We start from the raw sequence: 27,566 nt of genomic DNA, 5'->3' as shown, positions 1-27,566 counted from the left end.
GGGATGTGCACATGTCTTTTTTATCTGGAGTGTACTAGGAACAGAATGCAGAACTGCGCTGGCACTGGCAACTCTGGGAAGTTGGGGGGGGGGGGGGGGAGACACCTAGAGAACTTTTACTCTCATAAACTTAGGTGCCAAGGGAGTTTAGGGGGGCTATTAGGTTCGTCCGAAGCTTTGTGGATTGCAGCAGAGCCAAAACTGGGATTTAGGCATCTAAGTACTTTTGCTGATCCCACCCATGGTGACTAAAAACAATCAGTTCATTTTACTAACTACAGGTAATTGTTACCTTGTTATGTATTTATATCATCATAGCATCCAGGAACCCTGGTCTTGGCCAGGACACATGACTTTACATAATCAGTTTTAAACACAAAGCATGTTTTGATAAGGGAAAAAAGGTTATGTATCCAGCATATTTAAGATATTTTTATTTAAAAATTTTAAATGCTGAATTTTCAAATGTAATTTAATTCTGAGTTCCATCCAAATAAAGTTTGACAAAAAATCAGCCTCCCTTTAGGAAAAGTGACTAAACAGTAAAAATGCCAAACTAGATGAAAACTGGCAGTTTAAGTGGCGGTACCTGCTTGCTGCTTGAAATCACGCTGAACAATTTATCCCTCCCACCCATATACTGACAGCTCTGAGGGGTGGGGATCTGGATGGGGGGGGTCACTTCCCCCCTGCACTGACACCACTGGAAGGGGCCCGGGGCGGGCGGGCGCTGCATAGGGCTTGGAGGGGCGTCAGCCCCACCCTGCACTGGCAGGTCTAGGGGCCAGGGAGAGGAGAGGGCTCTGCATTGGGGGGGGGCGCGTTATGTTTGGGCACCTGGTTACGTAGCCCCCCGGGCTAGATCTGGACGTGCTGCCCCGGGCTGAGCTCCCCACGGCTGCAGCGCAGGTCGCTGCGCCGGGCCCGTGTTCCTCCGCGGGCTGCTCGGGGCGCTTCCGCCCCCGCACCCAGGGCCGCCATCGCTCCGGAAATCCCGGCGCTCAGCGCAGCACCTACTTCTGCTTTTCTCCTCCGCTGCTGCCTCCCTCCCTCTCCCACTGCCCCCGTGATGTGTGGGGGCAACAGCCCCGGCCCCCTCCAGCCAGCGCCTCCCTGACCCGGCTCGGAGACGCGCCGCCCGGCCCTCACCTGAGACCCGAGACCTGGCAGCCCCGGAGCCAAGCGCGGGGCCCCCAAGGAAGTGACCCGCCCCAAAGCGAGGCCAGACTCTGCCGCCCCTTCTGATTGGCTCAGCTCTGACGTGGAGCCCATCAGCGCACATAGGGGGACCCCGCGCTTAGACAGCCCCGGGCCCGCTCTCCTCCCTACCAGTAAGGTGAGGAAATAAGAATAACGAAAAGGGGAAAAAGGACCCACTGAATGTGCATCAAACATAAGGGCGTCCGTGTATCATGTTATAAAAGTGGCATCCCAGCCTAGGGGCAGTAGGAGAAGGAGATGTCGCCCTTGGGAGGTGCCCGAATGATGGCCACTGATGATGAGGGCGAAGGATGATGGTCATGAGGAAGACGATGGCTAATATTTCAGGTTGTTCTACGAGGGATGGGGTGAGTATATGGGCTCTCTATAATACCTCTACCTACCTTACTGAGTTGGGGTGTTTGTGACTGTGCTAAATGCATTAAAAAACTATTTGTAAATAGAGAAGATTCCTATACTGTAAGTGTCGCAACTGTGCACCTTGGGGTTCCCAACTATACAATAATTTTAATAATACTGGGCCTGATCTTGGGACAAGAACCTGTCAACATTCAAAGTGATGACTGGGGATTCTCAAGTTATCTATCTGTAGATTGGGCTACATGGAGGACACTCAGATATTGTGGGGGATGGGAGGCAATACAAACCCCTAAAACAGAACCATGCACGACGGATGCTAATCACACCACTAGAGCACTGGACAGCGCTCAGATACCACAGGGATGGTGTGGTATAAACCTGAATAATCACATACGAAAGCAGAGCTTCATGCTATAAATAGCTTTACGTAACAAAAATCCCCACCACCACCTTCCGAAGCAGCATAAAACTGTGCATCAAAAACTCCAAACAGCCACAAGTTCTCAGTGAATGGGTTCTGTAAGAGGCCCTTACCTGGCCTGGCATCCAGTGGGTCTGTTCCTCAGTTTAACTTGGGCCATGCCTCATTTTCCCCTCAGCAGTTGGGTAGAAAATTCAGTGTAGCTCTCCACAGTCACCGTGCCAACAAGTGTCCTCCCTCCTCTTCCAGGGGAAGCGAGAATCCAAACAAAACAACACAAGCCCTTCGCCCTTCCTGGGCCACAGTCCTCGTCCCAGCATCGCCCCTTGGTTGCAGAGTTCACAGAAGTCCACAATTCCCACTCCAGGGTCTTCATGCCACCTTTTCCTCCCAAGATGCAGGGGAGCGAAGGGGGCAAGGAGATCATGAGAGGCTGGTGTCTTTATTTGGATGGGGGCAGAGGAACTGGGCCCACTGTACACTTCCCCTCTTGCTACATGCAGGGTCCTTTACTGGAATGATCTTCATGGGGGGCCTCCACAACAGCAGGTCTTTGGGTTAACACTCCATTGAGATGCATGGCGCAACTCCCCCCATTTCAGAGAATGGTCTCAGGCTCTCTGCAGACTCAGGCAGATGTTTCTGCATTGCTTACATTCAAGTCACAGTTCCAATCTTTTCTTCCCAAGGACTCAAAACTTTAACAAAAACAAAAACAACCAAAAGCCAGTCTTTGGTAATCACATGACTCCAGGAGCCAGGGCCCTAGTCAGGGCTGATAATGGTTATGCCTTAAACTGACCCTGCTCAATCCCATTCAAACAGAGTCACTCCTGAGCTCTCATTACTTGGACAGATGCATGGTTATAACCATGACAGGTTTATAACTTTTTCCTTGCCAGGACCCCCTACCCTGTCCTAGCTTGGACCCCACTATCAATTAGGGAGGTACGAATGCAGCTGTTTGACACCCATTCACAAGCCTCCTAGGCTGAGAACACTTGAACCGTACAACCAGCTGTAGCTTCTCATTGTGCTCTCAGCTACTCACAGAGAGAGAAGCCCACAGCCAGAGAACCTCCTTCCAATTGCAAGGTCCCTCTCCATCTACTAAGCAGGCTCACTGCTGGGATCAAACTAAAACACCCCTCCAGATTTTGGGTTAGGCACCTAAATACCATTGAGGATCTAGGCCTTGCTCCCTCCCAGCTCTGGGAAATCAACAAACTCAGGAGCATCTGAGAACAGGGGAGCTACAAAGTAAACTGGGGTTTGCAACCTTCACCAAAGCAGCCAGGCCTGAAACCCCTGGGGTCATTCAGAAGGGAAGCCACTCACCTGATTCATGCCTGTTTCTGAGATTCCTGAACCCTTCCTAGCTATCAGAAATCCCAGCAGAGGATGGGCAGCCTAATCCTCCCCAGTAGTCAAATAAACTGATTGTCATTTCCTGGGACGAATGATGAGCTGGTCTCTGAGCAGAACCTGAGGGGAGAGAGCAGAAAGATCCTCTAAAGAATCAATGGTACCTACAGAGAACCAAGACTGGGATTAGAGTTTGTTTGAGCAGGAGCAGAGTGACTGGAGAATACTTATCTGATCAGTCAGTGCTCAGTGAGAGTCTCCATAGGCCCCAGGAACGTTCCTGCAAAGGAAGTATTGGAAAGTTGTTAAGCAAAGCTCAGACTTTAAGGTCATAAGGGACCATCATGATCATCCAGTCTGACCTCCTGCCCATTGCAGGCCACAGAACCTCACCCACCCACTCCTGTGATAGACCCATCTCCTGAGGATCAAGTCAATAATCCATTGGAAGGAGTTCTGCGGTGCTTGTGGATGCAACCTGGAATGAAAGGGTTGTTTTAATTTAAGGTGTTGATCATGATGTAATTTTAATCTCCCAAATTACTAATAATTTGGAGAAGCAGGGATTGGTGGAAGGAACCTCACGATTGCTTATTAATGCTAACTCAGAAGAATGACCCCTAGTACGGCTCCCTACACACTATTTTAGTCATAATGTAGCCTTGCTGGAGCTACGTACAATCCAGAGTAGGCCTTGGCAGAATAGTAACACAGTAAGTGTCAGCTAACCAAGTAAACACGTTCCTGATCTGAGAGGATGGTGCAGAGACAAGAGTTCTCAAGTAACTATGTAAATACTTTCCTGAGATGGTCCAGGAACACCCCGACCTCTCAAAAATAAAGAGGGGATGGCAGGATAGTGAATGAGGATGATTTGTTCGATGTACAAGGATAAGGATGGTAACTAACGATACCTAGGGCAGTGGTCTCCAAACTTTTTTGATCGTGCACCGCTATCAGTAAAAAAAATTTGAGCACGACCCTGCGGCGCGGCTCTATAGTTTTTGCCGCCCGTAGCAAAAAAAAAAAAAAAAAAAGAAAAAGGCACTTGGACTCCCGCCCGAACTGCCGAAGCAGCGCTGCTCTGGCAGCGCTCCTCCTGCCGTGCACCCCGAAGGATCCTCTTGCATCCCCTGGGGTGCGCACACCCCACTTTGGAGACCACTGATCTAGGGAGTAACACGTAACTTGTTTGTATCAATGCTGAGAGTCTCCACTAGGTGTCAGTATTACACAGCACACGCCTCTCCTTAATCAAGAGCAGAATTACGTTTTACGGGACTCCAAGCAGTTGCAAGGACATTGCGAACACTAATGGATTATCCATTCTTTGCACTTATACACAGCCAACCATCCACAGATCCCAAGGTGCTTAGGGTGAGCCTGTTTACACGGACTTTAGAGAGGATGAAATTAAGGCAGAGGCAATAACCAACACCCTGGTCGTGTTCACATACTCAGTAAGTAACAGACCTAGGTATAGAACCCAGGCATCCTGACTCAGCTCCTCTCCCCGCTCCCACCAGACTTCCCCCCTTACAGCCGCAACTCTCCCCCTCTTCCGCCCACCTTCCCCCCCCCCCCCAGGACTGCCCCTCCCAGACCACCCCTCTCCCCGTCGCTTCCCCAACCCGGGCCACCCCTCTCCTCTCCCCTTCCCTTCGGGGCTGCCCCTTTCTCCCTCCAACCCTCTCCCCCTTCCTCCCTCACACAGGACCGCCCCTCTCCCCTTCTCTCCCTCGGTACCCCCCCCCAGGGCCACCCTTCTCCCCTACCCTCCCTGTGGCCGCCCCTCTCCTCCTCTTGTCATGGCTCCCTCTCGGGGGCCACCCCTCTCCCCTCATGGCTCCCCCTCCCTTCCAGCTGGGGCAGCCCCTCTCTCTCCCTTCTTCCCCATCTCCCTGGGGCCACCCCTTCTCCCCCCCCCCGAGGGCCACCCCTTCCCTGAAGCTGCCCCCTCCTTCTCCCCAGCACCACCCTTCTCCCCCTCCCCGGAGCTGCTCCTCTCCTCCATCCCTGGAGCCGCCCCTCTCCCCCTCCTTGCTTCCCACCACCCCGGGCAGGGCCAGCTCCAGGCACCAGCTTAGCAAGCAGGTGCTTGGGGCGGCCAGTCCTGGAGAGAGGCAGCATGTCGGGCTATTCAGCGGCAATTTGGCAGTGGGTCCCTCACTCCCACTCAGAGCAAAGGACCAGCCTCTGAATTGCTGCCAAAGTGCCGCAGATCACGATCATGCCTTTTTTTTTTAAGCTGCTTGAGGTGGCAGAAACCCTGGAGCTGGCCCTGACCCCAGGGGCCACTGCTCTCCCTGGGGACACCCATTTCTCCCTCCCTCCCCCCCTCACCACTCTGGGACTGGGTCTCTTCTCCCTCCCCGCCCCAGGCCTGCCTTCCCGGTCCTAGTATCAGGGGACCTGGGTCTCCCACTCAGCTAACACAGCCGCTTACCAACTCTTGATGCAGGGGAGGATGTCGCAATGGGGATTTGCTGCCTTTATATAGCTACTTCCCCAACGCACCTCCCACAGCTCGTCATCCTCTTGTCTCCAGTTCAGAGAGTTTCTGTCCTTCCCTCCAATTTCCCTTGTCAGCAGTTTCCCTTCCCTCCAATTTCCTGCTGTTATATGGCCTGCCCAGCTCATTTCTGGGTCACTGTCCTGTGGGGTTTTGCAGGTCTCTGGCCTGATTCCCTGCTCCCTGTGTCCCATGGTACTGTCCCTCCACATCCCTCCGCTATGTACTGTATATATACACACACATATACACAGTATAAGTTTTAAACAAACAATTTAATACTGTGCACAGCAATGATAATTGTGAAGCTTGGTTGAGGTGGTGGAGTCAGAGGGTGGGATATTTCCCAGGGATGCCTTGCTGCTAAATGATGAACTAGCACTCAGCTGAGGCCTCAAGGGTTAACACGTTGTTAATGTAGCCTCACATTCTAATGATCAGATCGCCCATTACTAATAGCTGTCTCTCCCTAAAAACTGGAGTTCCCTCCCTTGGAGAGGTATCCTCAGTGCGAGAGGATACCACAACATCATCTGGAAGGAGGATCCCAACTATGGAATCGTTTCTCTCTGCTCCAGTGGGATGTTCTCCTTCCCTGAGGCTTTCATCCTCCTCAACAGCACAGAGGCAGTTAGACCCGGAGGCGGGACCATTCTACTGTCCCAGAAAGCCTAATCTATGTACCTTGCTGCCTCCCTTAGCTCCTCCAGCTCAGCCACCCTGGTCTTCAAAGTCGTACAGTCTCTGAGGGCCAGGAGCTCCTTGCACCGAATGCACACAAACACCACCCGCCCATAAGGCAGGGAATCATACATGCTGCATTGGGTGTAATAAACTGGGTAGCACCTCTGTTGCTGGGCTTCTGCCTGCGTTCTCTTTTTACTCCTGCAGCTCGTTCCTTTGTTGTTGTTTTGTTTTTATCAGGAGGTGTTTTTTGGCTTCAGTTTAAAGAAGTTTAAGGAATGTTAAGTGTATGTAGCCCGTAGGGTGACCAGACAGCAAGTGTGAAAAATCGGGACAGAGTTGGGGAGTAATAGGAGCCTATATAAGAAAAAGACTCAAAAATTGGGACTGTCCCTATAAAACTGGGACATCTGGTCACCCTAGTAGCCCATCCTCCAGTTCCCCTTTATAAACCCCCTCGCAAAACTCCCCTGTTAGCTGCTCCTGTTCACTAGCTCCTCTGGTCACTTAGGAGTGAGCTTTTTAAAGCCCTGGTCTTCCTGAATAGCCCCGTCCCCCGGTTAAGGGCTGATGGGTGATAAAGGGCTTAGGGATCAAAGCCTCGTTAAGAAGCTCGGCTTAGCGCCCACATCAGCTTGCCCAGTAGGTTTAAAACAAGCCAATTTTCACTTCTTTTTCAGTGGACGTGGCTAGTAATTTCTTTGACTTGTTTTTGGGCTTTTCCGGCTCTTTAAGGGGCTTGTTATTTCTTGTTTTGGGCTTCCTGCTTGAAGTGGCTTATTGATTGTTGCTTGTTTTGGGCTTCCAAAGGAGTGGCTGCTGCTTTTTATTTTATTTTTTTTAATTTCCCTCCGGAGAGCATGATTGGCTCCTGGTTGCACAATCCCTATAACCAAAAGAAAGGATCTGGAGAAGACTGACAGACCCAAGGGCCAATGGGAAGAGGCCAACGCTCCAGGTCAGCCTGATTGACAGGGCACTACAGGCCAATGAGGGAAGGGATTCAGGGAACCAAGAGCCCAGGAGTGGATGAATTGACTTACTTCATGCACTTTGGATGATCCCCCTCCTAGCACCAAGCTGCCATGTACCCACTCTCTCCTCCATGCCCACCTTTAACATGCATGTCTTCCTTCAAACCCCGATCTTCCCACCATTCCTCCGACTTCCCTCCCAACACATGCTTCAAAACAATTAGGGAACAAACCAGACACTGCGCCTTACTCTGATGTTCAGGTGTGTGGCTTTCTATTGCCTTCCTTTCATCTCCCTGCATTGGCATGGTGCCTACTGTAATGATGCTGGCCTTGGTGGGACCCAACTGAGAGTGCCAATTCAGGACAAATTGCTTAAAGCAGGGCAGTTACAGCCCAGGGCTGGGGTTTTTCCACCTCTAAGGCAAAGCAAACCAGCCAGACAGAGAGGACTTCGGTTTTACCCCACTGGCTAACCACAAGTCACACAAGCAATTCCCTTAGACACTCCAGTTTCCCAGTATCACCACCAGCACCACTTGTTATGGGGATGAATGGTTATTCCCCAGTAAAAGAAAAAAGGTTATCTTGATCCCAAAAGACCAAGCCCCAGACCCAGGTCAATATACAAATCAGATCTTACCCACAAATCACGCTGTTGCCAATCCTTGAGAATCTAAAATCTAAAGGTTTATTCATAAAAGGAAAAAAATACAGATGAGAGAGTAAATGGAATCAATTACATACAGTAACGGCACAGTTCTTGGTTCAGGCTTGTAGCAGTGATAGAATAAACTGCTGCAGGTTCAAATCAAGTCTCTGGAGTACATCCCCCACAGGGATGGGTCATCAGTCCTTTGTGTAGAGCTTCTGTTTGTAGCAAAGTTCCTCCAAAGGTAAGAAGCAGGACTGAAGACAAGATGGAGATGAGGCATCAGCCTTTTATAGTGAAGAACTTCAAAAAGATCTCACAAAACTAAGTGATTGGGCAACAAAATGGCAAATGAAATTTAATGTGGATAAATGTAAAGTAATGCACATTGGAAAAAATAACCCCAACTATACATACAACATGATGGGGGCTAATTTAGCTACAACGAGTCAGGAAAAAGATCTTTGAGTCATCGTGGATAGTTCTCTGAAGATGTCCACGCAGTGTGCAGAAGCGGTCAAAAAAGCAAACAGGATGTTAGGAATCATTAAAAAGGGGATAGAAAATAAGACTGAGAATATATTATTGCCTTTATATAAATTCATGGTACGCCCACATCGCGAATACTGTGTACAGATGTGGTCTCCTCACCTCAAAAAAGATATTCTAGCACTAGAAAAGGTTCAGAAAAGGGCAACTAAAATGATTAGGGGTTTAGGTAAGATTAAAGAGGCTAGGACTCTTCATCTTGGAAAAGAGAAGACTAAGGGGGGATATGATAAAGGTATATAAAATCATGAGTGATGTTGAGAAAGTGGATAAGGAAAAGTTATTTACTTATTCCCATAATACAAGAACTAGGGGTCACCAAATGAAATTAATAGGCAGCAGGTTTAAAACAAATAAAAGGAAGTTCTTCTTCACGTAGCGCACAGTCAACTTGTGGAACTCCTTACCTGAGGCGGTTGTGAAGGCTAGGACTATAACAATGTTTAAAAGGGGACTGGATAAATTCATGGTGGCTAAGTCCATAAATGGCTATTAGCTAGGATGGGTAAGAATGGTGTCCCTAGCCTCTGTTCGTCAGAGGATGGAGATGGATGGCAGGAGACAGATCACTTGATCATTGCCTGTTAGGTTCACTCCCTCTGGGGCACCTGGCATTGGCCACTGTCGGTAGACAGATACTGGGCTAGATGGACCTTTGGTCTGACCCGGTACGGCCATTCTTATGTTCTTATGTTCTTTTCCAGGTGTAAGAACACCTCTTTGTCCTTACTGTGGAAAATTACAGCAAAATGGAGTCTGGAGTCACATGGGCAAGTCCCTGCATACTTTTCATAGATTCATAGATTCTAGGACTGAAAGGGACCTCGAGAGGTCATTGAGTCCATTCCCCTGCCCTCATGGCAGGACCAAATACTGTCTAGACCATCCCTGATAGACATTTATCTAACCTACTCTTAAATATCTTGAGATGGAGATTCCACAACCTCCCTAGGCAATTTATTCCAGTGTTTAACCACCCTGACAGTTAGGAACTTTTTCCTAATGTCCAACCTAAACCTCCCTTGCTGCAGTTTAAGCCCTTGCTTCTTGTTCTATCCTTAGAGACTAAGGTGAACAATTTTTCTCCCTCCTCCTTATGATACCCTTTTAGATACCTGAAAACTGCTATCATGTCCCCTCTCAGTCTTCTCTTTTCCAAACTAAACAACCCAATTCTTTCAGCCTTCCTTCATAGGTCATGTTCTCAAGACCTTTAATCATTCTTGTTGCTCTTCTCTGGACCCTCTCCAATTTCTCCACATCTTTCTTGAAATGCGGTGCCCAGAACTGGACACAATACTCCAGTTGAGGCCTAACCAGCGCAGAGTAGAGCAGAAGAATGACTTCTCATGTCTTGCTCACAACACACCTGTTAATGCATCCAAGAATCATGTTTGCTTTTTTTGCAACAGCATCACACTGTTGACTCATATTTAGCTTGTGGTCCACTATAACCCTAGATCCCTTTCTGCTGTACGCCTTCCTAGACAGTCTCTTCCCATTCTGTATGTGTGAAACTGATTGTTCCTTCCTAAGTGGAGCACTTTGCATTTGTCTTTGTTAAACTTCATCCTGTTTACCTCAGACTATTTCTCCAATTTGTCCAGATCATTTTGAATTATGACCCTGCCGTCCAAAGCAGTTGCAATCCCTCCCAGTTTGGTATCATCTGCAAACTTAGTAAGTGTACTTTCTATGCCAATATCTAAGTCGTTGATGAAGATATTGAACAGAGCTGGTCCCAAAACAGACCCCTGCGGAACCCCACTTGTTATACCTTTCCAGCAGGATTGGGAACCATTAATAACTACTCTCTGAGTACGGTTATCCAGCCAGTTATCCACAAACCTTATAGTAGCCCCATCTAAATTGTATTTCCCTAGTTTATCGATAAGAATATCATGCGAGACCGTATCAAATGCCTTACTAAAGTCTAGGTATACCACATCCACTGCTTCTCCCTTATGCACAAGACTTGTTATCCTATCAAAGAAAGCTATCAGATTGGTTTAACATGATTTGTTTTTTACAAATCCATGCTGGCTATTCCCTATCACCTTACCGCCTTCCAAGTGTTTGCAGATGATTTCCTTAATTACTTGCTCCATTATCTTCCCTGGCACAGAAGTTAAACTAACTGGTCTGTAGTTTCCTGGGTTGTTTTTATTTCCCTTTTTATAGATGGGCACTATGTTTGCCCTTTTCCAGTCTTCTGGAATCTCTCCCGTCTCCCACGATTTTCCAAAGATAATAGCTAGAGGCTCAGATACCTCCTCTATTAGCTCCTTGAGTACTCTAGGATGCATTTCATCAGGCCCTGGTGACTTGCAGGCATCTAACTTTTCTAAGTGATTTTTAACTTGTTCTTTTTTATTTTATCTTCTAAACTTACCCCCTTCCCATTAGCATTCCCTATGTTAGGCATTCCTTCAGACTTCTCGGTGAAGACCGAAACAAAGAAGTCATTAAGCATCTCTGCCATTTCCAAGTTTCCTGTTACTGTTTCTCCCTCCTCACTGAGCAGTGGGCCTACCTACTGTAAACTCTTTGGGGGCAGGGACGGGGTCCCATGACCCTTCTAAAGAGCCTGGCATGTGACTGCTGTACTGACAACTTTCACGTGCTTTAGCATCTGGGAGGGGAGGGCTGCCCGTGGTCAGAGGAAGGCTCATAGTTCCCTTTCTGCTGCACTGTGGGCGGTTTCGTCCTTTCAGAACCATTTGTTTCAAAGGAACCTAGTCTGTGGGAAGCTCTGATTAGTGCCCTTGGCAGGTTTTTAAATACAACGAGAAGGGGCCAGGTTACTTCTCCCCCCCCCCCCAAGCCCCGCCTTTTACATTAACAGCACAGCGCTTTACTTGCAGGCCGTGTGTTTACTTAGCGCTCCTAAAGTGGGCGGGGGGGAGCAGAGAGACGAGCAAGCCCTCGGTTGGGAGCCTGGGGGGAGGGGCTGGAGATGGGATCGTTATTGGGGAAACTGGAGGGAGAGGAGAGGCGGAGAGGAGAAGAGGCACTGGGAAAGGGGAAGTGGAACCAGGAGTGCAGAGGGAAAGGGGAAATGAAACCGGGAGCTCGGGGCTGGCCAGCCTGTGGAGGGAGGGAAGGGGAGAGAGGAAGCTCAAATCATCACTTACGGAGCTGCTTGTTTTGGGGCGGCTTGGGCTTGTTTTAGAACGGCAGGGTCGCATTTATCTCAGGAGACTTGGCAACTTTATGTATATTTCAGTCCAGCAGCAAGCACACCACAACCAACACACACATTATGGTATTGGAAACGGCTCCCTGTAGGAATGTGCTACCTGTAGCAGTTACTGGTAGGCAATGGATTGCAAGTAACTGCTATTGTAAAATACTGCTACTGGACGTAGCAAATGCCGACAGGGAGCAATTTGTCCCCTGCACTCTTGTTGTCTCCTGCACTCATGGCAGGACAAAGTGTTATCTAGATCAGTGGTTCTCAAACTTTTTATTCTGGGACCACTTGAAAATTGCTGAGGGTCTTGGCAGACCACTTCATGATCTTTCCAAATGTTGTTTGTACCGTTAGCCAACTATTGTAAAGTGCTGTGGATAAAAGCGCTATATTAAAAAGAAGCCTTAATAATAATTCAAGTTTTTTTGTTTTACATATAAAAGCACACAGCTCATATTTTAATATCAGTAGTCTTACCTTCCTAATGCAATGGATGTGCCCAGTAATGAGCTGCCAAAATCTTAACAACCAGTTCCCTCCTCACCCCACAAGGGGGTCGTGGCCCGCTCCCACCCTCTGGGACTCCTGACCCATCCACCCCCCTTCCCTGTCCCCTGACTGCCCCCCACTGCCCCATCCACGCCTCATCTCATTCCTGATGGCCCTCCCAGGACCCCTGTCCCATCCAACCACCCCTTCACTCTGTCCCCTGACTCCCTCTGGAATCCCTGCCCCTGCGGGGGGGGGAGGGGGAGAAGTGGGGTGGAGCATTCAGGGGAGGAGGCGGAGTGGAGGTGAGCTGGGGGCGGGACAGGGAGCTGGAGCACCCACGGGGTCAGCGCCTAAGGTGCCACTTTTGGATAACGTGCCCCGGGGGGAGCGGCCGCTCCGCCTCCTCCCCCTAGCTACACTCCTGGGTCACTTCAACTTACTGGTTGTTAAATTTAGAAGCCCTTTTAGAACCAGTTGTCCCGCACAAGACAACCAGTTCTAGAAGGGCTTCTAAATTTAACAACCGGTTTCCGCGAACCGGCTCCAGCTCACCACTGGATGTGCCCTCTCTCCCCCACCGTGGCAGCCCCCGAGCTGGGGCCGGGAAGGAGCGGGGTCTCTCCCCGGAAGCCGCAGCCCTGGAGCTGGAGAAAGTCACCTTACTCTGGCCGCCGCAGCCCTGCACATCCCAAATTCCCCCACCCCTCTTTTCACCCCATTGTCCGCTCCCACCTACCCCCTATTCCCTCCAAGGCTACCATCTCACCTTACATGTGCATCTTCTCCAGGGTCCAGGCACCTAATTAGTGGAGCCATGCCTGTATGACTTTACTAATTAGCTGGGTGGCTTTTCATTATCTCATGTATGGCAGCCCAGGAATGCACCTTAGAGGAAACTATCTGTGGACCACCTAAATGGAGCATGTTTCACGGATCACCATTTGAGAACCTCTGATCTAGACCATTCCTGACATGTTTGTCCAACCCACTTTTTAAAATCTCCACTGATGGAGATTCCCTTCCCTAGGCAATTTATTCCAGTGTTTAACTACCCTGACAGCTTTTCCTAATGTCCAACTGTGATGGGTTGGATCACAGAAACCCCCTTGGGAACTACCAACGGGTGTGCCAAGACTACATCTGCCCCTGCTTTCCCTGCCAGCTTGGGACTCCAGCACCCTGTCTTGTTGAGCCAGACATGCCAGTCTGCTCCAACACAGATCCAAGGGCTGAACCACGTGCCCCAAAGCGACAGACTTAACTGAAAGCAACTTACAAAATGGTTCCTGTCTTTAACACTCAGATGCCCAGCTCCCAATGGGGTCCAAACCCCAAATAAATCCATTTTACCTTGTATCAAGCTTATTAATACATACTCTGGGTTAATTAATAAGTAAAAAGTGATTTTATTAAATACAGAAAGTAGGATTTAAATGGTTCCAAGTAGTAAGACAGAACAAAGTGAATTACTAAGTAAAATAAAATAAAACATGCAAGTCTAAGCCTAATACAGTAATAAAACTGAATACAGATGAAATCTCACCCTCAGGGATGTTTCAATAAGTTTCTTTCACAGACTGGACACCTTCCTAGTCTGGGCACAATCTTTCCCCTGGTACAGCCCTTGTTCCAGCTCAGGTGGTAGCTAGGGGATTTCTCATGATGGCCGCCCCCTTTGTTCTGTTCCCCCCACTTATATATCTTTTGCATAAGGAGGGAATCCTTTGTCCCTCTCTGGGTTCCCGCCCGCTCCTTCTCAATGGAAAAGCACCAGGTTAAAGATGGATTCCAGTTCAGATGACATGGTCACATGTCACTGAGAGACTTCATTATCCACTTGCCAGCACACACATATACAGGAAGACTTACCAGTAAAACAGAGCCACCTACAGTCAATTGTCCTGGTTAAGGGGAGCCATCAAGATTCCAAACCACCATTAATGGCCCACACTTTGCATAATTACAATAGGCCCTCAGAGTTATATTTCATATTTCTAGTTTCACATACAAAACTGTTACCTTTATACAAATAGGATGATCACACTCAGTAGATTATAAACTTCATAATGATACTTTACAAGAGACCTTTTACATGAAGCATATTCCAGTTACATTATATTCACACTCATGAGCATATTTTTACAAAATCATGTAGAGTGCAACGTCACACCAACCTAAAGCTCCCTTGCTGCAATTTAAGCCCATTGCTTCTTGTCCTATCCTCAGAGGTTAAGGAGAACAATTCTTCTCCCTTCTCCTTGTAACAACCTTTTATGTACTTTAAAACGGTTATCATGTTTCAGGCTTCCCTCATAGGTCATGTTTTCTAGACCTTTAATAATTTTTGTTGCTCTTTGCTGGACTTTCTCCAATTTGTCCACATCTTTCCTGAAATGTGACGCCCAGAACTGAACACAATACTGCAGTTGCGGCCTAATCCGCGCAGAGTAGAGTAGAAGAATTACTTCTCGTGTCTTGCTTATGACACTCCTGCTAATACATCTCAGTATTATGTTCCCTTTTTTTGCAGCAGTGTTACACAGTTGACTCATATTTAGCTTGTGATCCACTATGACTCTCCAGATCTTGTTGCACAATACTCCTTCCTAGGCAGTCATTTCCAATTTTGTGTGCTTCCAACTGATTGTTCCTTTCTAAGTGGAGCACTTTGCATTTGTCCGTATTTAATTTCATCCTATTTACTTCCGACCATTTCTCCAATTTGTCCAAATCATTTTGAATTTTAACCCTATTCTCCAAAGCACTTCCAACCCCTCCCAGCTTGGTATCATCCGCAAACTTTAAAAGTGTGCTGTCTATGCCATTATCTAAACCATTGATGAAGATATTGAACAGAAACGTATCCAGAACTGATCCCTGCAGGACCCCACTCGTTATGCCCTTCCCGCATGACTGTGAACCACTGATAACTGCTCTCTGGGAATGGTTTTCCAACCAGTTTTGAACCCACCTTATTGTAGCTCCATCTAGGTTGCATTTCCCTGGTTTGATTCTGAGAAGACTATGTGACAAAGTATCAAAAACTTTACTAAAGTCAAGATATACCACATTGACTGCTTTCCCCCATCCACAAGGCTTGTTACCCTGTCAAAGAAAGCTATCAGGTTGGTTTGACACGATTTGTTCTTGACAAATCCATGCTGACTGTTACTTATCACCTTATTTTCTTCTAGATGTTTGCAAATTGATTGCTTAATTATTTGCTCCATTATCTTTCTGAGTACACAAGTTAAGCAGACTGGTCTGTAATCCCCTGGGTTGTCCTTATTTCCCTTTTTATAGATGGGCACTATAATTGCTCTTTTCCAGTCCTCTGGAATCACTCCCGTCTCCCATGACTTTTCAAAGTGGCTCAGCTATCTCCTCAGTCAGCTCCTTGAGTATTTCATCAGACCCTCATGATTTGAAGACATCTAATTTGTCTAAGTAATTTTTAACTTCTTCTTTTCCTATTTTCACCTCTAATCCTACCTCATTTTCATTGGCATTCACTATGTTAGATGTCCAATCACCACCAACCTTCTTGGTGAAAACTGAAACAAAGAAGTCATTAAGCAGCTCTGCCATTTCCACATTTTCTGTTACTGTACGCTGACCCCCCTCTAAGCACATTGCCTTTTTAAATAGATCAGCAAGTGGAGACAGCAGCTGCTGCCAGCAAGCTCCCTTAGTCCTGAGCCCTGTCGTGTCCCCGCTTGCTCTGTGGAGATGGGGTAAAGGAGCAGGGGACAGGAGACATGCTGACATTTGCACACACACACCCCCCGCACAGCAAGCAGGAGGCTCCCGGGAGCAGCTCCAAGGCAGAGGGCAGGAGCAGCACACGGCAGTGGGGGGAATCATTAGCCTGCTGGGCAGCTACCACACAGGGAACTTAGGGGAGTGGGGAGGGGGCTGCCAGCCCACCCTGGTTCCAAGCCTCCACCACTAGCTCCAACGGGTAGTGGCGTGAGGGGGGAACTGGAAGGAGAGGGGAGAGATTCAAGCCTCTGTGACCCACATTTGACGTGTCCAGCTTGGCCTGCCCTGATTTTGACAGCTGTCTTTCAGCCACAGGCAGGTAACGCTGACCCCAATGGAAGTGTCGGTGGGGCCCCACTGAAGCGAAAGGCCCCGTTTGTTCCTGATGCTCCATGGGCCTGATTCTCCCCCGCTGCCCTGCACCTTGTTGTCCCTCAGACACGTACATAGCGAAGGGACGGGGGGGACAGCACCATGGCGCACAGGGAGCAGGGAACCAGGCCAGAGACCTGCAAACCCCACAGAACAGCGACCCAGAAATGAGCTGGGCAGGCCATATAACGGCAGGAAAATTTAAGGAAGGGGAACTGCTGACAAAGGGCAGACGCTCCCTATACTGGGAACAAGAGGATCACGAGGGTTGTGGGAGGTGCGTTGGAGAAGTAGCTGTATGAAGGCAGTGAACCCCCACTGTCACGTCCTCCCCTGCGCCAGGAGTCGGTAAGCGGCCATTTTAGCTGAGTGGGAGACCCAGCCCCACAGATACTAGGAGTGGGACAGCAGGCCTGGGTAGGGGGGAAGAGACCCAGTCCCAGAGTGGTGAGGGGGGGAGGGAGGAAGAAAGGGGTGTCCCCGGTAGGCCTGAGGGAGAGAGAGGGAGAAGAGTGGGCCCCAGGCGGCAGAGAGGGGTGGTCCCTGGGGGGGGGAGGTGGGAAGGAGGGAGAGAGGAGAAGAGCGGCGCCGGGGATGGGGGAGCAGGGTATGTGCCTGCTGGGGGGCGGGGGAGGGCAAGGACAGACTGTCGGGCTGTGGCTGTGTGTGTCTGCGGGGAGGGGGCGGGAAAGGACACAGACCCATGGGCTTTGTGAGTGTGTGTGTCTCTCTGCTTGGGGCAGGGGGGGAAGGACACAGACCCATAGACTGTGTGTGGGTTGCAGGCTGAAGGAGCTGATCAGTTCAGTGCGCTTTCAACTTCGCCTGTTCCAAAATGACGTGTGTTGCCCCCTCTGGCCGGGGTTGCAGCTCGGGGCCAGCCTGGCTCTGCTCCGAGCAGGGCTGCCCAGAGGATTCAGGGGGCCTGGGGTCTTTGGCGGCAGCGGGCCCCCGCTTCGGCAGTAATTCAGCGGTGGGGGGTCCTTCCGCTCCGGGACCCGCCGCCGAAGAGCCCCAAAGACCCGCGGCAGGGGCCCCTCGCTGCCGAAGGCTGCCCTGGGACCTGCTGCCAAAGACCCCAGGCCCCCAGAATCCTCTGGGCGGCCCTGAGTATGTTAGACAATGACGAATGAGATGTTGCTTATTTACTACATAATTAACTTTTCGTTGGTGACGTGTGCCAAGCTGCATTAGGATGGTAAGTGGCATTTAATTAAATAAAGCTGCAGATAACATTTCTTTCTTAAACAATCTTGCACCCAGTAGCATAGCTCCTGGGTCCCTCGGAGGATCAAGCCCTTTATACCGTCCATGGCCTATTGTGCCATATGTATAAAGCTCAACATGGAAAGTTTGATGTTTGTCCCCTGATTTTTTCTCTTTATATAGAAAAGCAGCCGTTAACTCAAAGTTTTTGATATAGGCTGATGGATTCAGCATATTGCTTTTTAATTAAATCTTTTAAGAGATTATAATACGGGAACAGGCCGGGCAGAGACACTGAGGCACGGCCAGACGGGGCCACACTTTCAGTGGTGGATGGAACTGATCAAACTCTCATGTGTGGACGCTGCAGGAAACTGATTGCCTCAATGAGCTCCGATGGATCAGGTACCCAGCTTGTTCCTGCTACTTGTACTTTGCGTGCCTGGATGTGGCCAGAGGGCTCGCAGTGGGCAGGGGCTGTTACCCCTCTGAAATCCTGGCCCCCATCCAGGGGCAGCTCTACGTTTTTGGCCGCCCCAAGCAGTCATGCCCGGGAGGCGCCCCGGAGCCGCGGGAGCAGCGGACCTCCCGCGGGCATGACTGCGGAGGGTCCGCTGGTCGTGCGGCTCGGCTGGACCTCCTGCAGCTGCGGACGGTTCGCAGGTCCGGCGGCTCTGCTGGAGCTGCTGCAGGCATGCCTGCAGGAGGTCCAGTCGAGCCACGGGACCAGCGAACCGTCCGCAGTCATGCCTGCGGGAGGTCCGCTGGAGCTGGGGGACGAGCGCCCCCTCCGCAGTCATGCCTGCGACAGGTCCGGTCGTCCCGGGGCTCCGGTGGACCTCCCGCAGGCATGACTGCGGCAGGTCCGCCGGCCCAGCCTGCCGCCCCCCCAGGAAAGGGCCGCCCCACGCGCGTGCTTGCCGCGCTGGGGTCTAGAGCCGGCCCTGCCCCCATCTCCCTCTGGTCCACTTCACTTTTGCGTTCCCTCTCTGTGTGAGAGACTCACACCGAACACCATCGCACGGAGGCAGGGCCCTGGGTGTGCATGAAAGTGAGCCCGTGTCTGGGGGTGGCAGGTACTGTCGTCTGTTCCTGCGGGTTTTGCCGGCGCTGCTGCTGCACCTACCAAGTGTGAAGAGGGGATGTTGAGATCTCCAAATGTCTCAGCTGCTGGAGCTGGGAGCCTCATCTCGCATGGGGGCGGCCAGGGGTCATTCCCCTGAGTAACACTGTGTCTGTGTCTCACAGTCACTAACTGAAATCCCCTTTGTCCTGAGAATCAAGACTTCAAAGGAAATTTGTTCCTTCAGACAAGGAGGGTCAAGGATTGCAGGGAGTCTGAGAGATCAGACCCCCTGTGTGAACCCTGAAGTAGGGCCGAGAGAGGCCAGTCCTTAGTCTTGGGGGGCCGGGAGGAGATTTAAAGCTTCCGTTGTACATCTGACACCTTGGCTACTCTGCCCTCATGTAACTGCACTTGGAGCTAGAGAAGGAGCCTGAGAGAACCCAGTGGGTCTGTCCCAGAATGGCTCCCCTCAGAAGAGTCACTGGGAGACCCTGTTAAATGCTGCAAACCTGGTTGTATTGTAGCTGCAAACAGAAAAACCAGACCCCTTGTTTCTCCGACTCAGCGCACCCTGGGAATCACAGTAGATATTTGCTGACAGCAGCTCAGGCATCGATACCGTTAATGACTCTGCTCCCCAGAAGCACTCATGGCTTTGTCTCTTTCAGCCCCTGGGTCTTGGCTCAGGAAACGTGCTTCCCATCAAGTCCTTGTCCCAGCTACCATCACAGTTTTGATCATCATCATCGTTACTCTAGCAGCACTTTTAGCAGGTAAGGGCGTGGTCCACCCAGTCTCTGCTCCCCTGGACTGTCTGTGGGGTGGCAGGGAAGCTACTAACCAGTGACTCCAGTGGGTCTAGAATGGCTTGTCCTGCTCACCTGTTAGTGACACAATAACCCTCCCTACCTCTGTGTGTGAGCCAACTGCACGGGCCCTTCAGATGTAGCCTGGGTGTTAGGCCTGGTTGACCCCACCGCTGCTGCTTCCCCGAAAGGGTTAATCTTCAGGAGGCTTTCCCAGGAGTTTGTGACCCTGTCCCTGCTGCTGCACTGGGGGAAGGAGGCGGGGGTGGGGTCTCCAAAAGGCAGCTGTGGGGGTTGGTGCCTGTAGACAGGTCAGACTCACCCCTGCAGCGCCTCCTGCTGGTGACTCCGGGAATTAGCTCTGTTCCAGCCCTGGTGCGCCCTCTGCAGGCTGGTGATCTGCCTGTCCTCTGGCCCCCGTGCCCCTCCCTGGACCCGGTGCCCTTTTACATGGGGGTGCTGCCCCCTGGCAGTAACCCCTTTCTCTCAGGGTTTCCCCTTCTCAGGGAACCCCCACCCTCTATCCCCACCTTGCCTCAGTATGTGGCTACTGCCAGTCATTGTCTAGCCCCACACCCTGGGGCAGGCTGCAGTATCAGCCACTCATCACTGGCAAGGAGGGTTTGGACCTGCTGCCTTGGCCTACCCCTGGGCTGCCCTCTGCAACCCCCAGTACCTGTTAGCCCAATGCTAGGCCGCAGCCTGGGGCTTTCCAGGCTGGAGCTCCCCAGCCCCTCTGCCTTTCCCCAGCCCTACTCTACTCTGGTACCCTGTCTCTAGCTCCCTGCAGCTAGGCCCTTCTCTCTCTGAAGCAGGGGCGGCTCTAGGAATCCGGCCGCCCCAAGCACGGCGGCATGCCGCAGGGGGCGCGCTGCCGGTCGCCGGTCCTGCAGCTCCGGTGGAGCTTCCGGAGGCGTGCCTGCGGGGGGTCCACCCGAGCCGCGGGACCGGCGGACCTTCCGCAGTCATGCCTGCGGAAGGTCCGCCGGAGCCGCCTGCCGCCCTGCCGGCAAAATGCCGCCCCAAGCGCGCGCTGGGGTCTGGAGCCGGCCCTGCTCTGAAGGCAGAGAGAGACTGTCTGTGCTTCTGACTTCCCTTGGGGCGTGGCCCCAGCTGCAGCCACTTTCCCAATCAGCCCAGCCTAAAGGCTGTTTTCTTGAGCTTCGGCCCCTTCCCAGGGCTGTTTTTAACCCCTTCAGGGCCGGAGCAGGGGTCCACCCTGCTACAGTGCCCATTGAAATTCCCCGGGAGCCTGTGACAGACTCGCTGGCTTGAGGCTGCTGGGGAGATCCCAGCTAAACTGTCTCTGGACAGGGTGACTCCGACACTGACCTTTTCAACCCAGCTCAACCCAGCGGTCCCCAAACTGTCTCAGTCATGCCCCCCCTGCTACCCAGTCCATGCCTGCAGCCAGAGCCAGGGGTGAGTGGGGCAGGATGGAGGAGGGGGAGCCAGAGCCAGGGGGGTGAGTGGGGCAGGACTGGGGAGCTGCCGGTACCTCTCTTTGGAGCCTTTGCTGGGTGCTCCTCCAGGCTCTTCCTGCCCCCCCATGGTGGAAGCTAGTTACTGCGGGTAACCGGACTTTTGCTGGGGCTGGGGGCAGAGCAAAGCTGGGTGGTGCTCCCTCCCCGGTGACCCATCTGCAACCCCCGGGGCGGGGGGGGGCACAGTTTGGGGTCCAGGGAAGCCCTGTCTTAACCTAGAGACTGTTCCCATTGCTGAGGTTCTGGTGCCACGCTGTGGCCATCTGCTGTCACTGAGAATTACAGCACTTGTTTAAAACTAATTCACGTGGCTCCAAATACTCGGCACAGGCTACTTTTAAGCCCAGGATAAAGTGCTCTGGGCTGTGCTAGTCCCCCCACCCTGGAATGGGAACGTGCTGGGAATTCTTACTGGTGCAGACACTTACATAAAACACATCCCTGCTGGGCTGGGTCTAGTGTCAGATTCTCGGGGCGCCTGTCCCTTGCACAGGTCAGGTTTGTTTCCTGACGTGAGTCTAATCCAGGGGTGGGCAAACTATGGCCCAGGGGCCACATCTGGCCCTCCAGACATTGTAACCCAGCCTTCGAGCTCCCACTGGGGAGTGGGGTTCAGGGCTTGCCTTGCTCCACGTGTGCTGTGGCGCCGCATGGCTCCCAGAAGCGGCAGCATGTCCCCCTTCTGGCACCTACACGTAGGGAAGGCCAAGTGGCTCTGCACATTACCCCTGCCCCCGCAGCTCCCATTGGCCCGGAACCACAGCCAATGGGAGCTGCAGGAGCGGTGCCTGTGGATGGGGTAGCACGCAGAGCCACCTGGCTGTGCTCCGCGTAGGAGCCAGAGGGGAGACATGCCTCTGCTTCTGGGAGCTGCATGAGGTCACAGCCACCTGGATCCTGCATCCCTGAGCCCCTCCCATGCCCCAATCCCCAGCCTGATCCCACTCCTGCCCTCCAAACCCCTTAGTCCAAGCCCAGAGCCCCCTCTTGTACCGCCATCCCCTCATCCCCCCCCCACCCCAGAGCCCAAACCCACAGCTGGAGCCCCCCCTGCCCCGCATCCCAACCCCCTGCTCCAGCCCAGAGCCCTCTCCTGCACCCTGAACTCCTCATTTCTGCCTCCCCCCCCAGAGCCCACACCCCCTGCTGGAGCCCTCACCCCCTCCCGCACCCCAACCCCCATTTCGTGAGCATTCATGGCCTGCCATACAATTTCCATACCCAGATGTGGCCCTTGGGCCAAAAAGTTTGCCCACCCCTGGTTTAATCCCATCTTCATCTCTCGGTGCATCTCTAAAGCAAAGAGCCTGGGGAGTGGGCCAGCTAGCTGGGTTAGGAGGACGTCCCTGGGTTGGTTAGACCTAGTGTCCCACACAATCTTATTGAGCTTTATCTTTATATGGTGTCAATATTTGTCTGTGCCAGCCACTGGGTAACGCTCCCCCTACCTGCCTGCGCCACACCGTCATGGTGAATCTGGTGTTGCTGCGCTCTGCTCTGCGTGGCTTGTCAGCTGCACTTTCTGTGAATTTGACCCCCAGAAAGCTGAGCCACTAAAGACGAGGGGGTCGGTTGCCCATCCCTTGTGTCAAAGGGCTTATTTCCTCCCTCAGCACAGCTGCCTGGGGTGTAAGGCGCCTGCGGCCTGGATCTGAGGGATTCTCTCCCCTCATTCACTCAGATACAGAGTCAGGCTGGGGGTAGAGGACACAGACTCTGACCCTGTCACTTGCCTCTTTCAGTGGAAAAATCCAAACCACCTCTGGCTGCTCCAGGCCTCCCTGCTGGGCCCTGCTGCCCGGACGGCTGGATCGGGTACCGAGGGAAATGCTATTATTTCTCAGAGACTGAAGGGGACTGGAACCAGAGCCAGAGCCAGTGCTCTGCACTCAAAGCCTCCCTGGCTGCGATCGACAGTGAGCAGGAAAAGGTGAGAGAGCGGCAGATGCTTTATCCCAGCAGACTGGGCTTGGCAGGGCTGGAATGGGGCTGGGCTCACCCCAGGGTCCCACAAACTGCCCTGTTGCCTCTGCTCAGAGCGTTTCTGGTGGCTGAATCCCAGGCCTGGCTAGAGCTGGGGTCACAGTCAGGGATCACTCACGCCCAGCCCCCTTCCTCTTTCCCAGAGCCCCAGGTGGGAGGATCCCCCTCTGTAGGGCTGGGCCGGCCCAGTCAGCTCCTGGCCTGTGGGCTGCCTGTCGAATCTGCCTCTGCAGCTCACCACAGCCAGTGACTCAGTGGGGTGGGGGCTCCGTGTCCCTGCCAGGGGAAACACTCAGGCTCTTGGGCTGTGCAGGGAGTGAGCTCTGCCCGTCCTCAGAGCAGCTCCCGCCTGTCTGGCGGCTGTGGGGAGTGTGTGTGTGTGTGGGGGGGGAGTCGCTATGTGCAAAGCTTCTGGGAAGGAGCCTGGCAAGGAGGGCGGAGATGCCAGCAAAGCCAAAGAGCTGCCCAGCCCCAGAGGGGAGTGGAGAAGGATGGGGCAGGGGCAGGTCTGTCCATGTAACATGGATGTGGGGATGGAGACAGACAGGGGTAAAATGGCCTCTGAGCAGCCCCCAGCTCCTGCACGTGTCCCCAGGCTCCCAGCTGAGCAGGCCCCAGTCTGATGGGACGTCCAGCAAACCGGGATTCTCAGCCAGCGATCGGTTCACCGGCTGAAGCTGCTGTCAGAGGAGCGGAGCTGCCAGCTCTGACCCCTACCAGCCTAGAAGGGGACGAGTGGAGGGGAGAACTCCTGCCGTTACTGAGTCCTGTCTTCATGACCCACAACTGGCTCATTCGATTGTGCCTTGTTCTCAGACTCCCTCCAGCATGGGCTGAGCTGGTGTCATCGGACCCAGGGCTCTCAGCTGGCAAACTATGGGTGGCCCATCCAAACCTGAACGGAGAAGGGGCCACACAGAGCCAGAGGGGCAGGTGAGCACCACAGCTGGGGGCCTAAACGTAATCTGACTGGCCTTATTTTTCAGGATTTCCTGCTGCGCTATAAGGGCTTCCTCGACTGTTGGATCGGCCTCCAGAGGGAGCGAGGCCAGCCCTGGAGATGGCCCAACGGCACCAAATTCAACAACTGGTGAGTCCCTTTCTGTAAGGCGGTCGCGGCGCTCTCCCTGTCCGTCAGGGCAGGAGACCACGCCCCTTCGCTACGACGCTTCCAGAGCGCTTCGGTTCAGGGGGAAACGGGCTCAGTTAGTGTCCCAGGCCTGCAGTCCAGCCGAGCAGCGATAAGTCTATATGCCGGGGCCCTCAGTCAGGGCAGAGCAGTGATCCAGTGGGGCTCTGGCCGGCTGTCACTCAGGCAGTCGCAGAGAGCGTATTCGCCCAGGGCCCCCAATCAGGGCAGGTAAGGGGCTCTGGCCGGCTGTCATGCAGAGCCACACAGCAGTGTAGGGGAGATCAGCTCTCTGGTGGGAGAGTCAGCAAACCATCTGGTGTCCTAGTTCAGGCAGGTGCCACCAGTGCAGGCCTCCTGACCACAAAGTGGGGAGGCTGCCTCCCCTGACGATGGGTAGGGGGACACAGGCCCTCCCGCTCCACCGCACCCCAGCCCAGGGCCCTAACAGTGGTGGAGTGCTCTGCCACGAGTCAGCAGGGAAATCCAACCGCAATACGCTGTCTGGCTTGCAACCAGTCACACAGCGAAACCCTATTCAGCTTCCCTGGGCTCCTTCCTACACCCCCACTCCGGGTACCTGCATTTTGGGGCTGTCATCGGTCTTGCTCGGGTAAAGGGCAAGCAGTAGCTTCAACAGCTCCTCCGTGTCCCCAGTGTCTGGCAGCTCTGGCAGCCCTTCCGGGTCTCTGGCATGGGAGCAGCCTCCATCAGGTCCAGGCTCCAGCAGCAGGGGAGAAACATCCAGCTCCTCCGGCAGCTCTGCCCCAAATGAGCTCGTGGGCTGGCCTTTTATAGTTCCTGTTCCTGCCCCGCCCCCTGCTTCCGGCGGGGTGGCTGCAGGTATCCCGGTTCTGCCCACCAGGGGGCAGTTGTGGCTCTCTCTCCGCCCATCAGGGAGGGAGACCGCACCCCAGCGCTACATTCTCCCTCCAGTAACATTTTCTGGGTTAGATCACAGGTGCCTGCCGTGCTGCCAAAAGATGAATATATTTAACCAAGGTTGTTTGGGGGAATGTGTCTGGGGTCTTATTGGTATTTGGTTTTCATGGACTAAAACCAGTATTCCAGCAGCGTTTGAGTCCCCCATGCAGTGTTGTTATTGTTTGTAATTCATAGTAACGTAGCACCCCTAGACCAGGGCCCCATTGTGCCAGGCGCTGTACGATCACAGAACAGAAAGATGGTCCCTGCCCCCGGGGTTTACAATACACCGCAGTTCTGGGCACAAGGGAGGGTGCTGGAGGAGACACTAACTGAGCTCCCCCTTCCCCATTGGGCTGTCCGGGTGGAAGTTAGACTCCCTACGCCCGCTCTGAGGAGTGGTGTGCGGAGAAGAACAGGGTCCTTCACTGTTGGGGTAATTTGAGGCTGTAGGGAGACATCTCATTTCACTACTAACAGTCTGTCCTGACAGCCCATCGGGTTTGAAACAGGCCCGCGGCCTCTCTGACAGTCCCCCAGCTGCCCGGGGAGGATCGTATCAAACTCTTCTCCGCAGAGAGCTGCTGCTGCTCGCTGCCTTGTGAGAGGCCTGTGGATTCTCTCCCCTCTGCACCGAATGGGACTGGAGAGAAGGTTGGGGCTAGGGGAGAGCGTCAGGCAAAGCTGAGTAGTGGGCAAGTCGTGCCTAATATCTACCAGCACAGAGACTTCTCTGGAAGCCCCAGCTGTCGTCTTTCAGCCCCACCCCCTTTCTCCTCTCCCTGCCCTGCAATGGCCACTACTTGTGTTCCTACACCTTTATTTTCCCCTTTGTGCCAGGGAGGAGTCTAAAGCCAGGCCGATGCCTCTGGATGCAGCTGCTCCTCTGGCTGCCCTGCCCTGTGGTGGAGTCTCCCCCTGTCCGTGACTGCTGGGTAATGCCCAGCCCCTCCCTGACTCCCACCCCTGGGTCTGTGTTGCAGGTTTCCGATAAGAGGAGGTGGCGACTGTGCTTTTCTGATTGATGAGGACTGGTTCGGCAGCTCGCGGTGCAGCACAGGGAGACGCTGGATCTGCAGCAAACTCGATGCCTGTACAATGGAGAAGGAATGTATTGTGGAGTCAAAACTTTGAGACTCTTAGGAACTAGGCTTGGAAAAGCTTTATTGGGGATAACACCTGCCACTACCTGAAGATGAAGGAGGCTGGGTCTGTATTCTTTATAGACTCTCCCCAGGGCTTCCCTGGGGCAAATAGGTCTCCGGAGTTAGATTCCTCAGGACTAGATGATATTTTTCCTTTGCTCAGTTTAATGCCATTAGTTTGAGTTCTCTGCCCCCACATGGTTTCTGCTTAACCAGCCTCTTCCCTCCTTAGGGTTCTCCCCTCTCAGATCGTGGCCCAGCACAGAGGTTCCCAAACTGGTAGAGGAGCTCGTTGGAAGGGATACACAGTAACAAGCTGACCCCTTTAAATGACGTTGGTCCAGTGCCCCTGTGCTAGAACAGGAGTTCCACATTTGGCCAGTTAAGAGGGCAGGGCAGCGCTTGGAGCTATAGACTGGCCATGGAGGAGGAAGTCCTTGAAGGAAGTTACGGGATGTTGCTAGGGGAAGGCTGATGATGGGATTGGCAGATGGATTTACCCGCTGATGTCCCCATGCTGGAGCCAGAGGGAGCTGAGGGCCAGGGGAGCAGTGGCAGGGCCGATCTGCTAGAGATGAAAGGTAACAGAACAAGGCGAGTGCTGGATATTTCCCTGGTGAGGATGAACTCCCAGGGGAGAGGCTGTGGGGGTTGCTACTGGGAAGAGTGGGTTTGCACTCCCGCTGGAACACCCGGGCTGGCTGACATGGCAGAAGGACAGGAGAGAACCAAGAGCAGCCCAGATGTGGTGGAAGACACTGGAGTGTGCTCCATTGATGGACCAGATGTCATGGGATTTTAAGGACTATATGCGCTGGGGGTGATAATTGGACTCTCTTTTGGAACCTTGCCGTGGACTAAATAAACTGAGCCTAGGGATGGGTCTCATCTGGGTGGATAAGCTGTGATTTTTAAAAAAAATCTGAAAAGATCAAATTTTGATTATTTAAATTAAAACAGGGTTTTTTTTATTTATTTTTACAAATAAACTTGTGTTGAAGCCTAAACATGTCTCTTACAATAAGATGTTACATATAAAACTTAATACTAAGCAGGATATATTTGCTGCCAAGTTTTAATGACGGTCAGACACTGAACTGCTGGAAAGCCTGGGCTAAGCACCATGTACCAGAGTTTGCTGAAGTGCTAAACCAGCTTTTGACAGCAATAGCCTCTTCTGTAGGTGTAGAGAGAATATTTTCTTCTTTTCAGTGTATTCAACTAATTCATTTAAAGTTAAGGAACCACCTGGGGAGTTGGCAAACT

At 52.4% G+C, this 27,566-nt stretch overlaps 2 protein-coding genes across 2 annotated transcripts in view; one reads left to right on the top strand and one right to left on the bottom strand.

The window, feature by feature from the left end:
* The window catches only part of LOC123346517 (C-type lectin domain family 2 member D-like), a 12,116-nt gene extending 10,829 nt beyond the window's left edge, over positions 1–1,287 (bottom strand). The window contains exon 1 of the mRNA XM_044983965.1: positions 1,150–1,287. Within this exon, the coding sequence (XP_044839900.1) occupies positions 1,150–1,272 (123 nt within the window). The 5' untranslated portion in view covers positions 1,273–1,287. The remainder of the gene's footprint in view (positions 1–1,149) is intronic.
* Positions 1,245–27,566, top strand: LOC123346518 (C-type lectin domain family 2 member B-like). The gene is made up of 7 exons (XM_044983966.1): positions 1,245–1,568; positions 4,714–4,827; positions 18,024–18,168; positions 19,498–19,602; positions 22,862–23,049; positions 24,089–24,192; positions 26,139–27,566. Exons 3-7 carry the CDS (start codon positions 18,117–18,119, stop codon positions 26,287–26,289), a joined length of 600 nt encoding a protein of 199 aa, XP_044839901.1. The 5' UTR covers positions 1,245–1,568; positions 4,714–4,827; positions 18,024–18,116; the 3' UTR covers positions 26,290–27,566.

Source organism: Mauremys mutica, chromosome 12, assembly GCF_020497125.1.
Source record: "Mauremys mutica isolate MM-2020 ecotype Southern chromosome 12, ASM2049712v1, whole genome shotgun sequence".
In the NCBI taxonomy this organism is placed as follows: domain Eukaryota; kingdom Metazoa; phylum Chordata; order Testudines; family Geoemydidae; genus Mauremys; species Mauremys mutica.
This window is presented reverse-complemented; position numbering and strand designations above follow the sequence as displayed.

Bases quoted from the DNA above. Each gene is read 5' to 3' on its own strand.
- LOC123346518 (XM_044983966.1), top strand. From the start codon at position 18,117: ATGTGTGGACGCTGCAGGAAACTGATTGCCTCAATGAGCTCCGATGGA. The intron at 18,169-19,497 runs GTACCCAGCTTG...TGTCTCTTTCAG, and splicing joins AATGAGCTCCGATGGATCAG to CCCCTGGGTCTTGGCTCAGG. The intron at 19,603-22,861 runs GTAAGGGCGTGG...TGCCTCTTTCAG, and splicing joins TCTAGCAGCACTTTTAGCAG to TGGAAAAATCCAAACCACCT.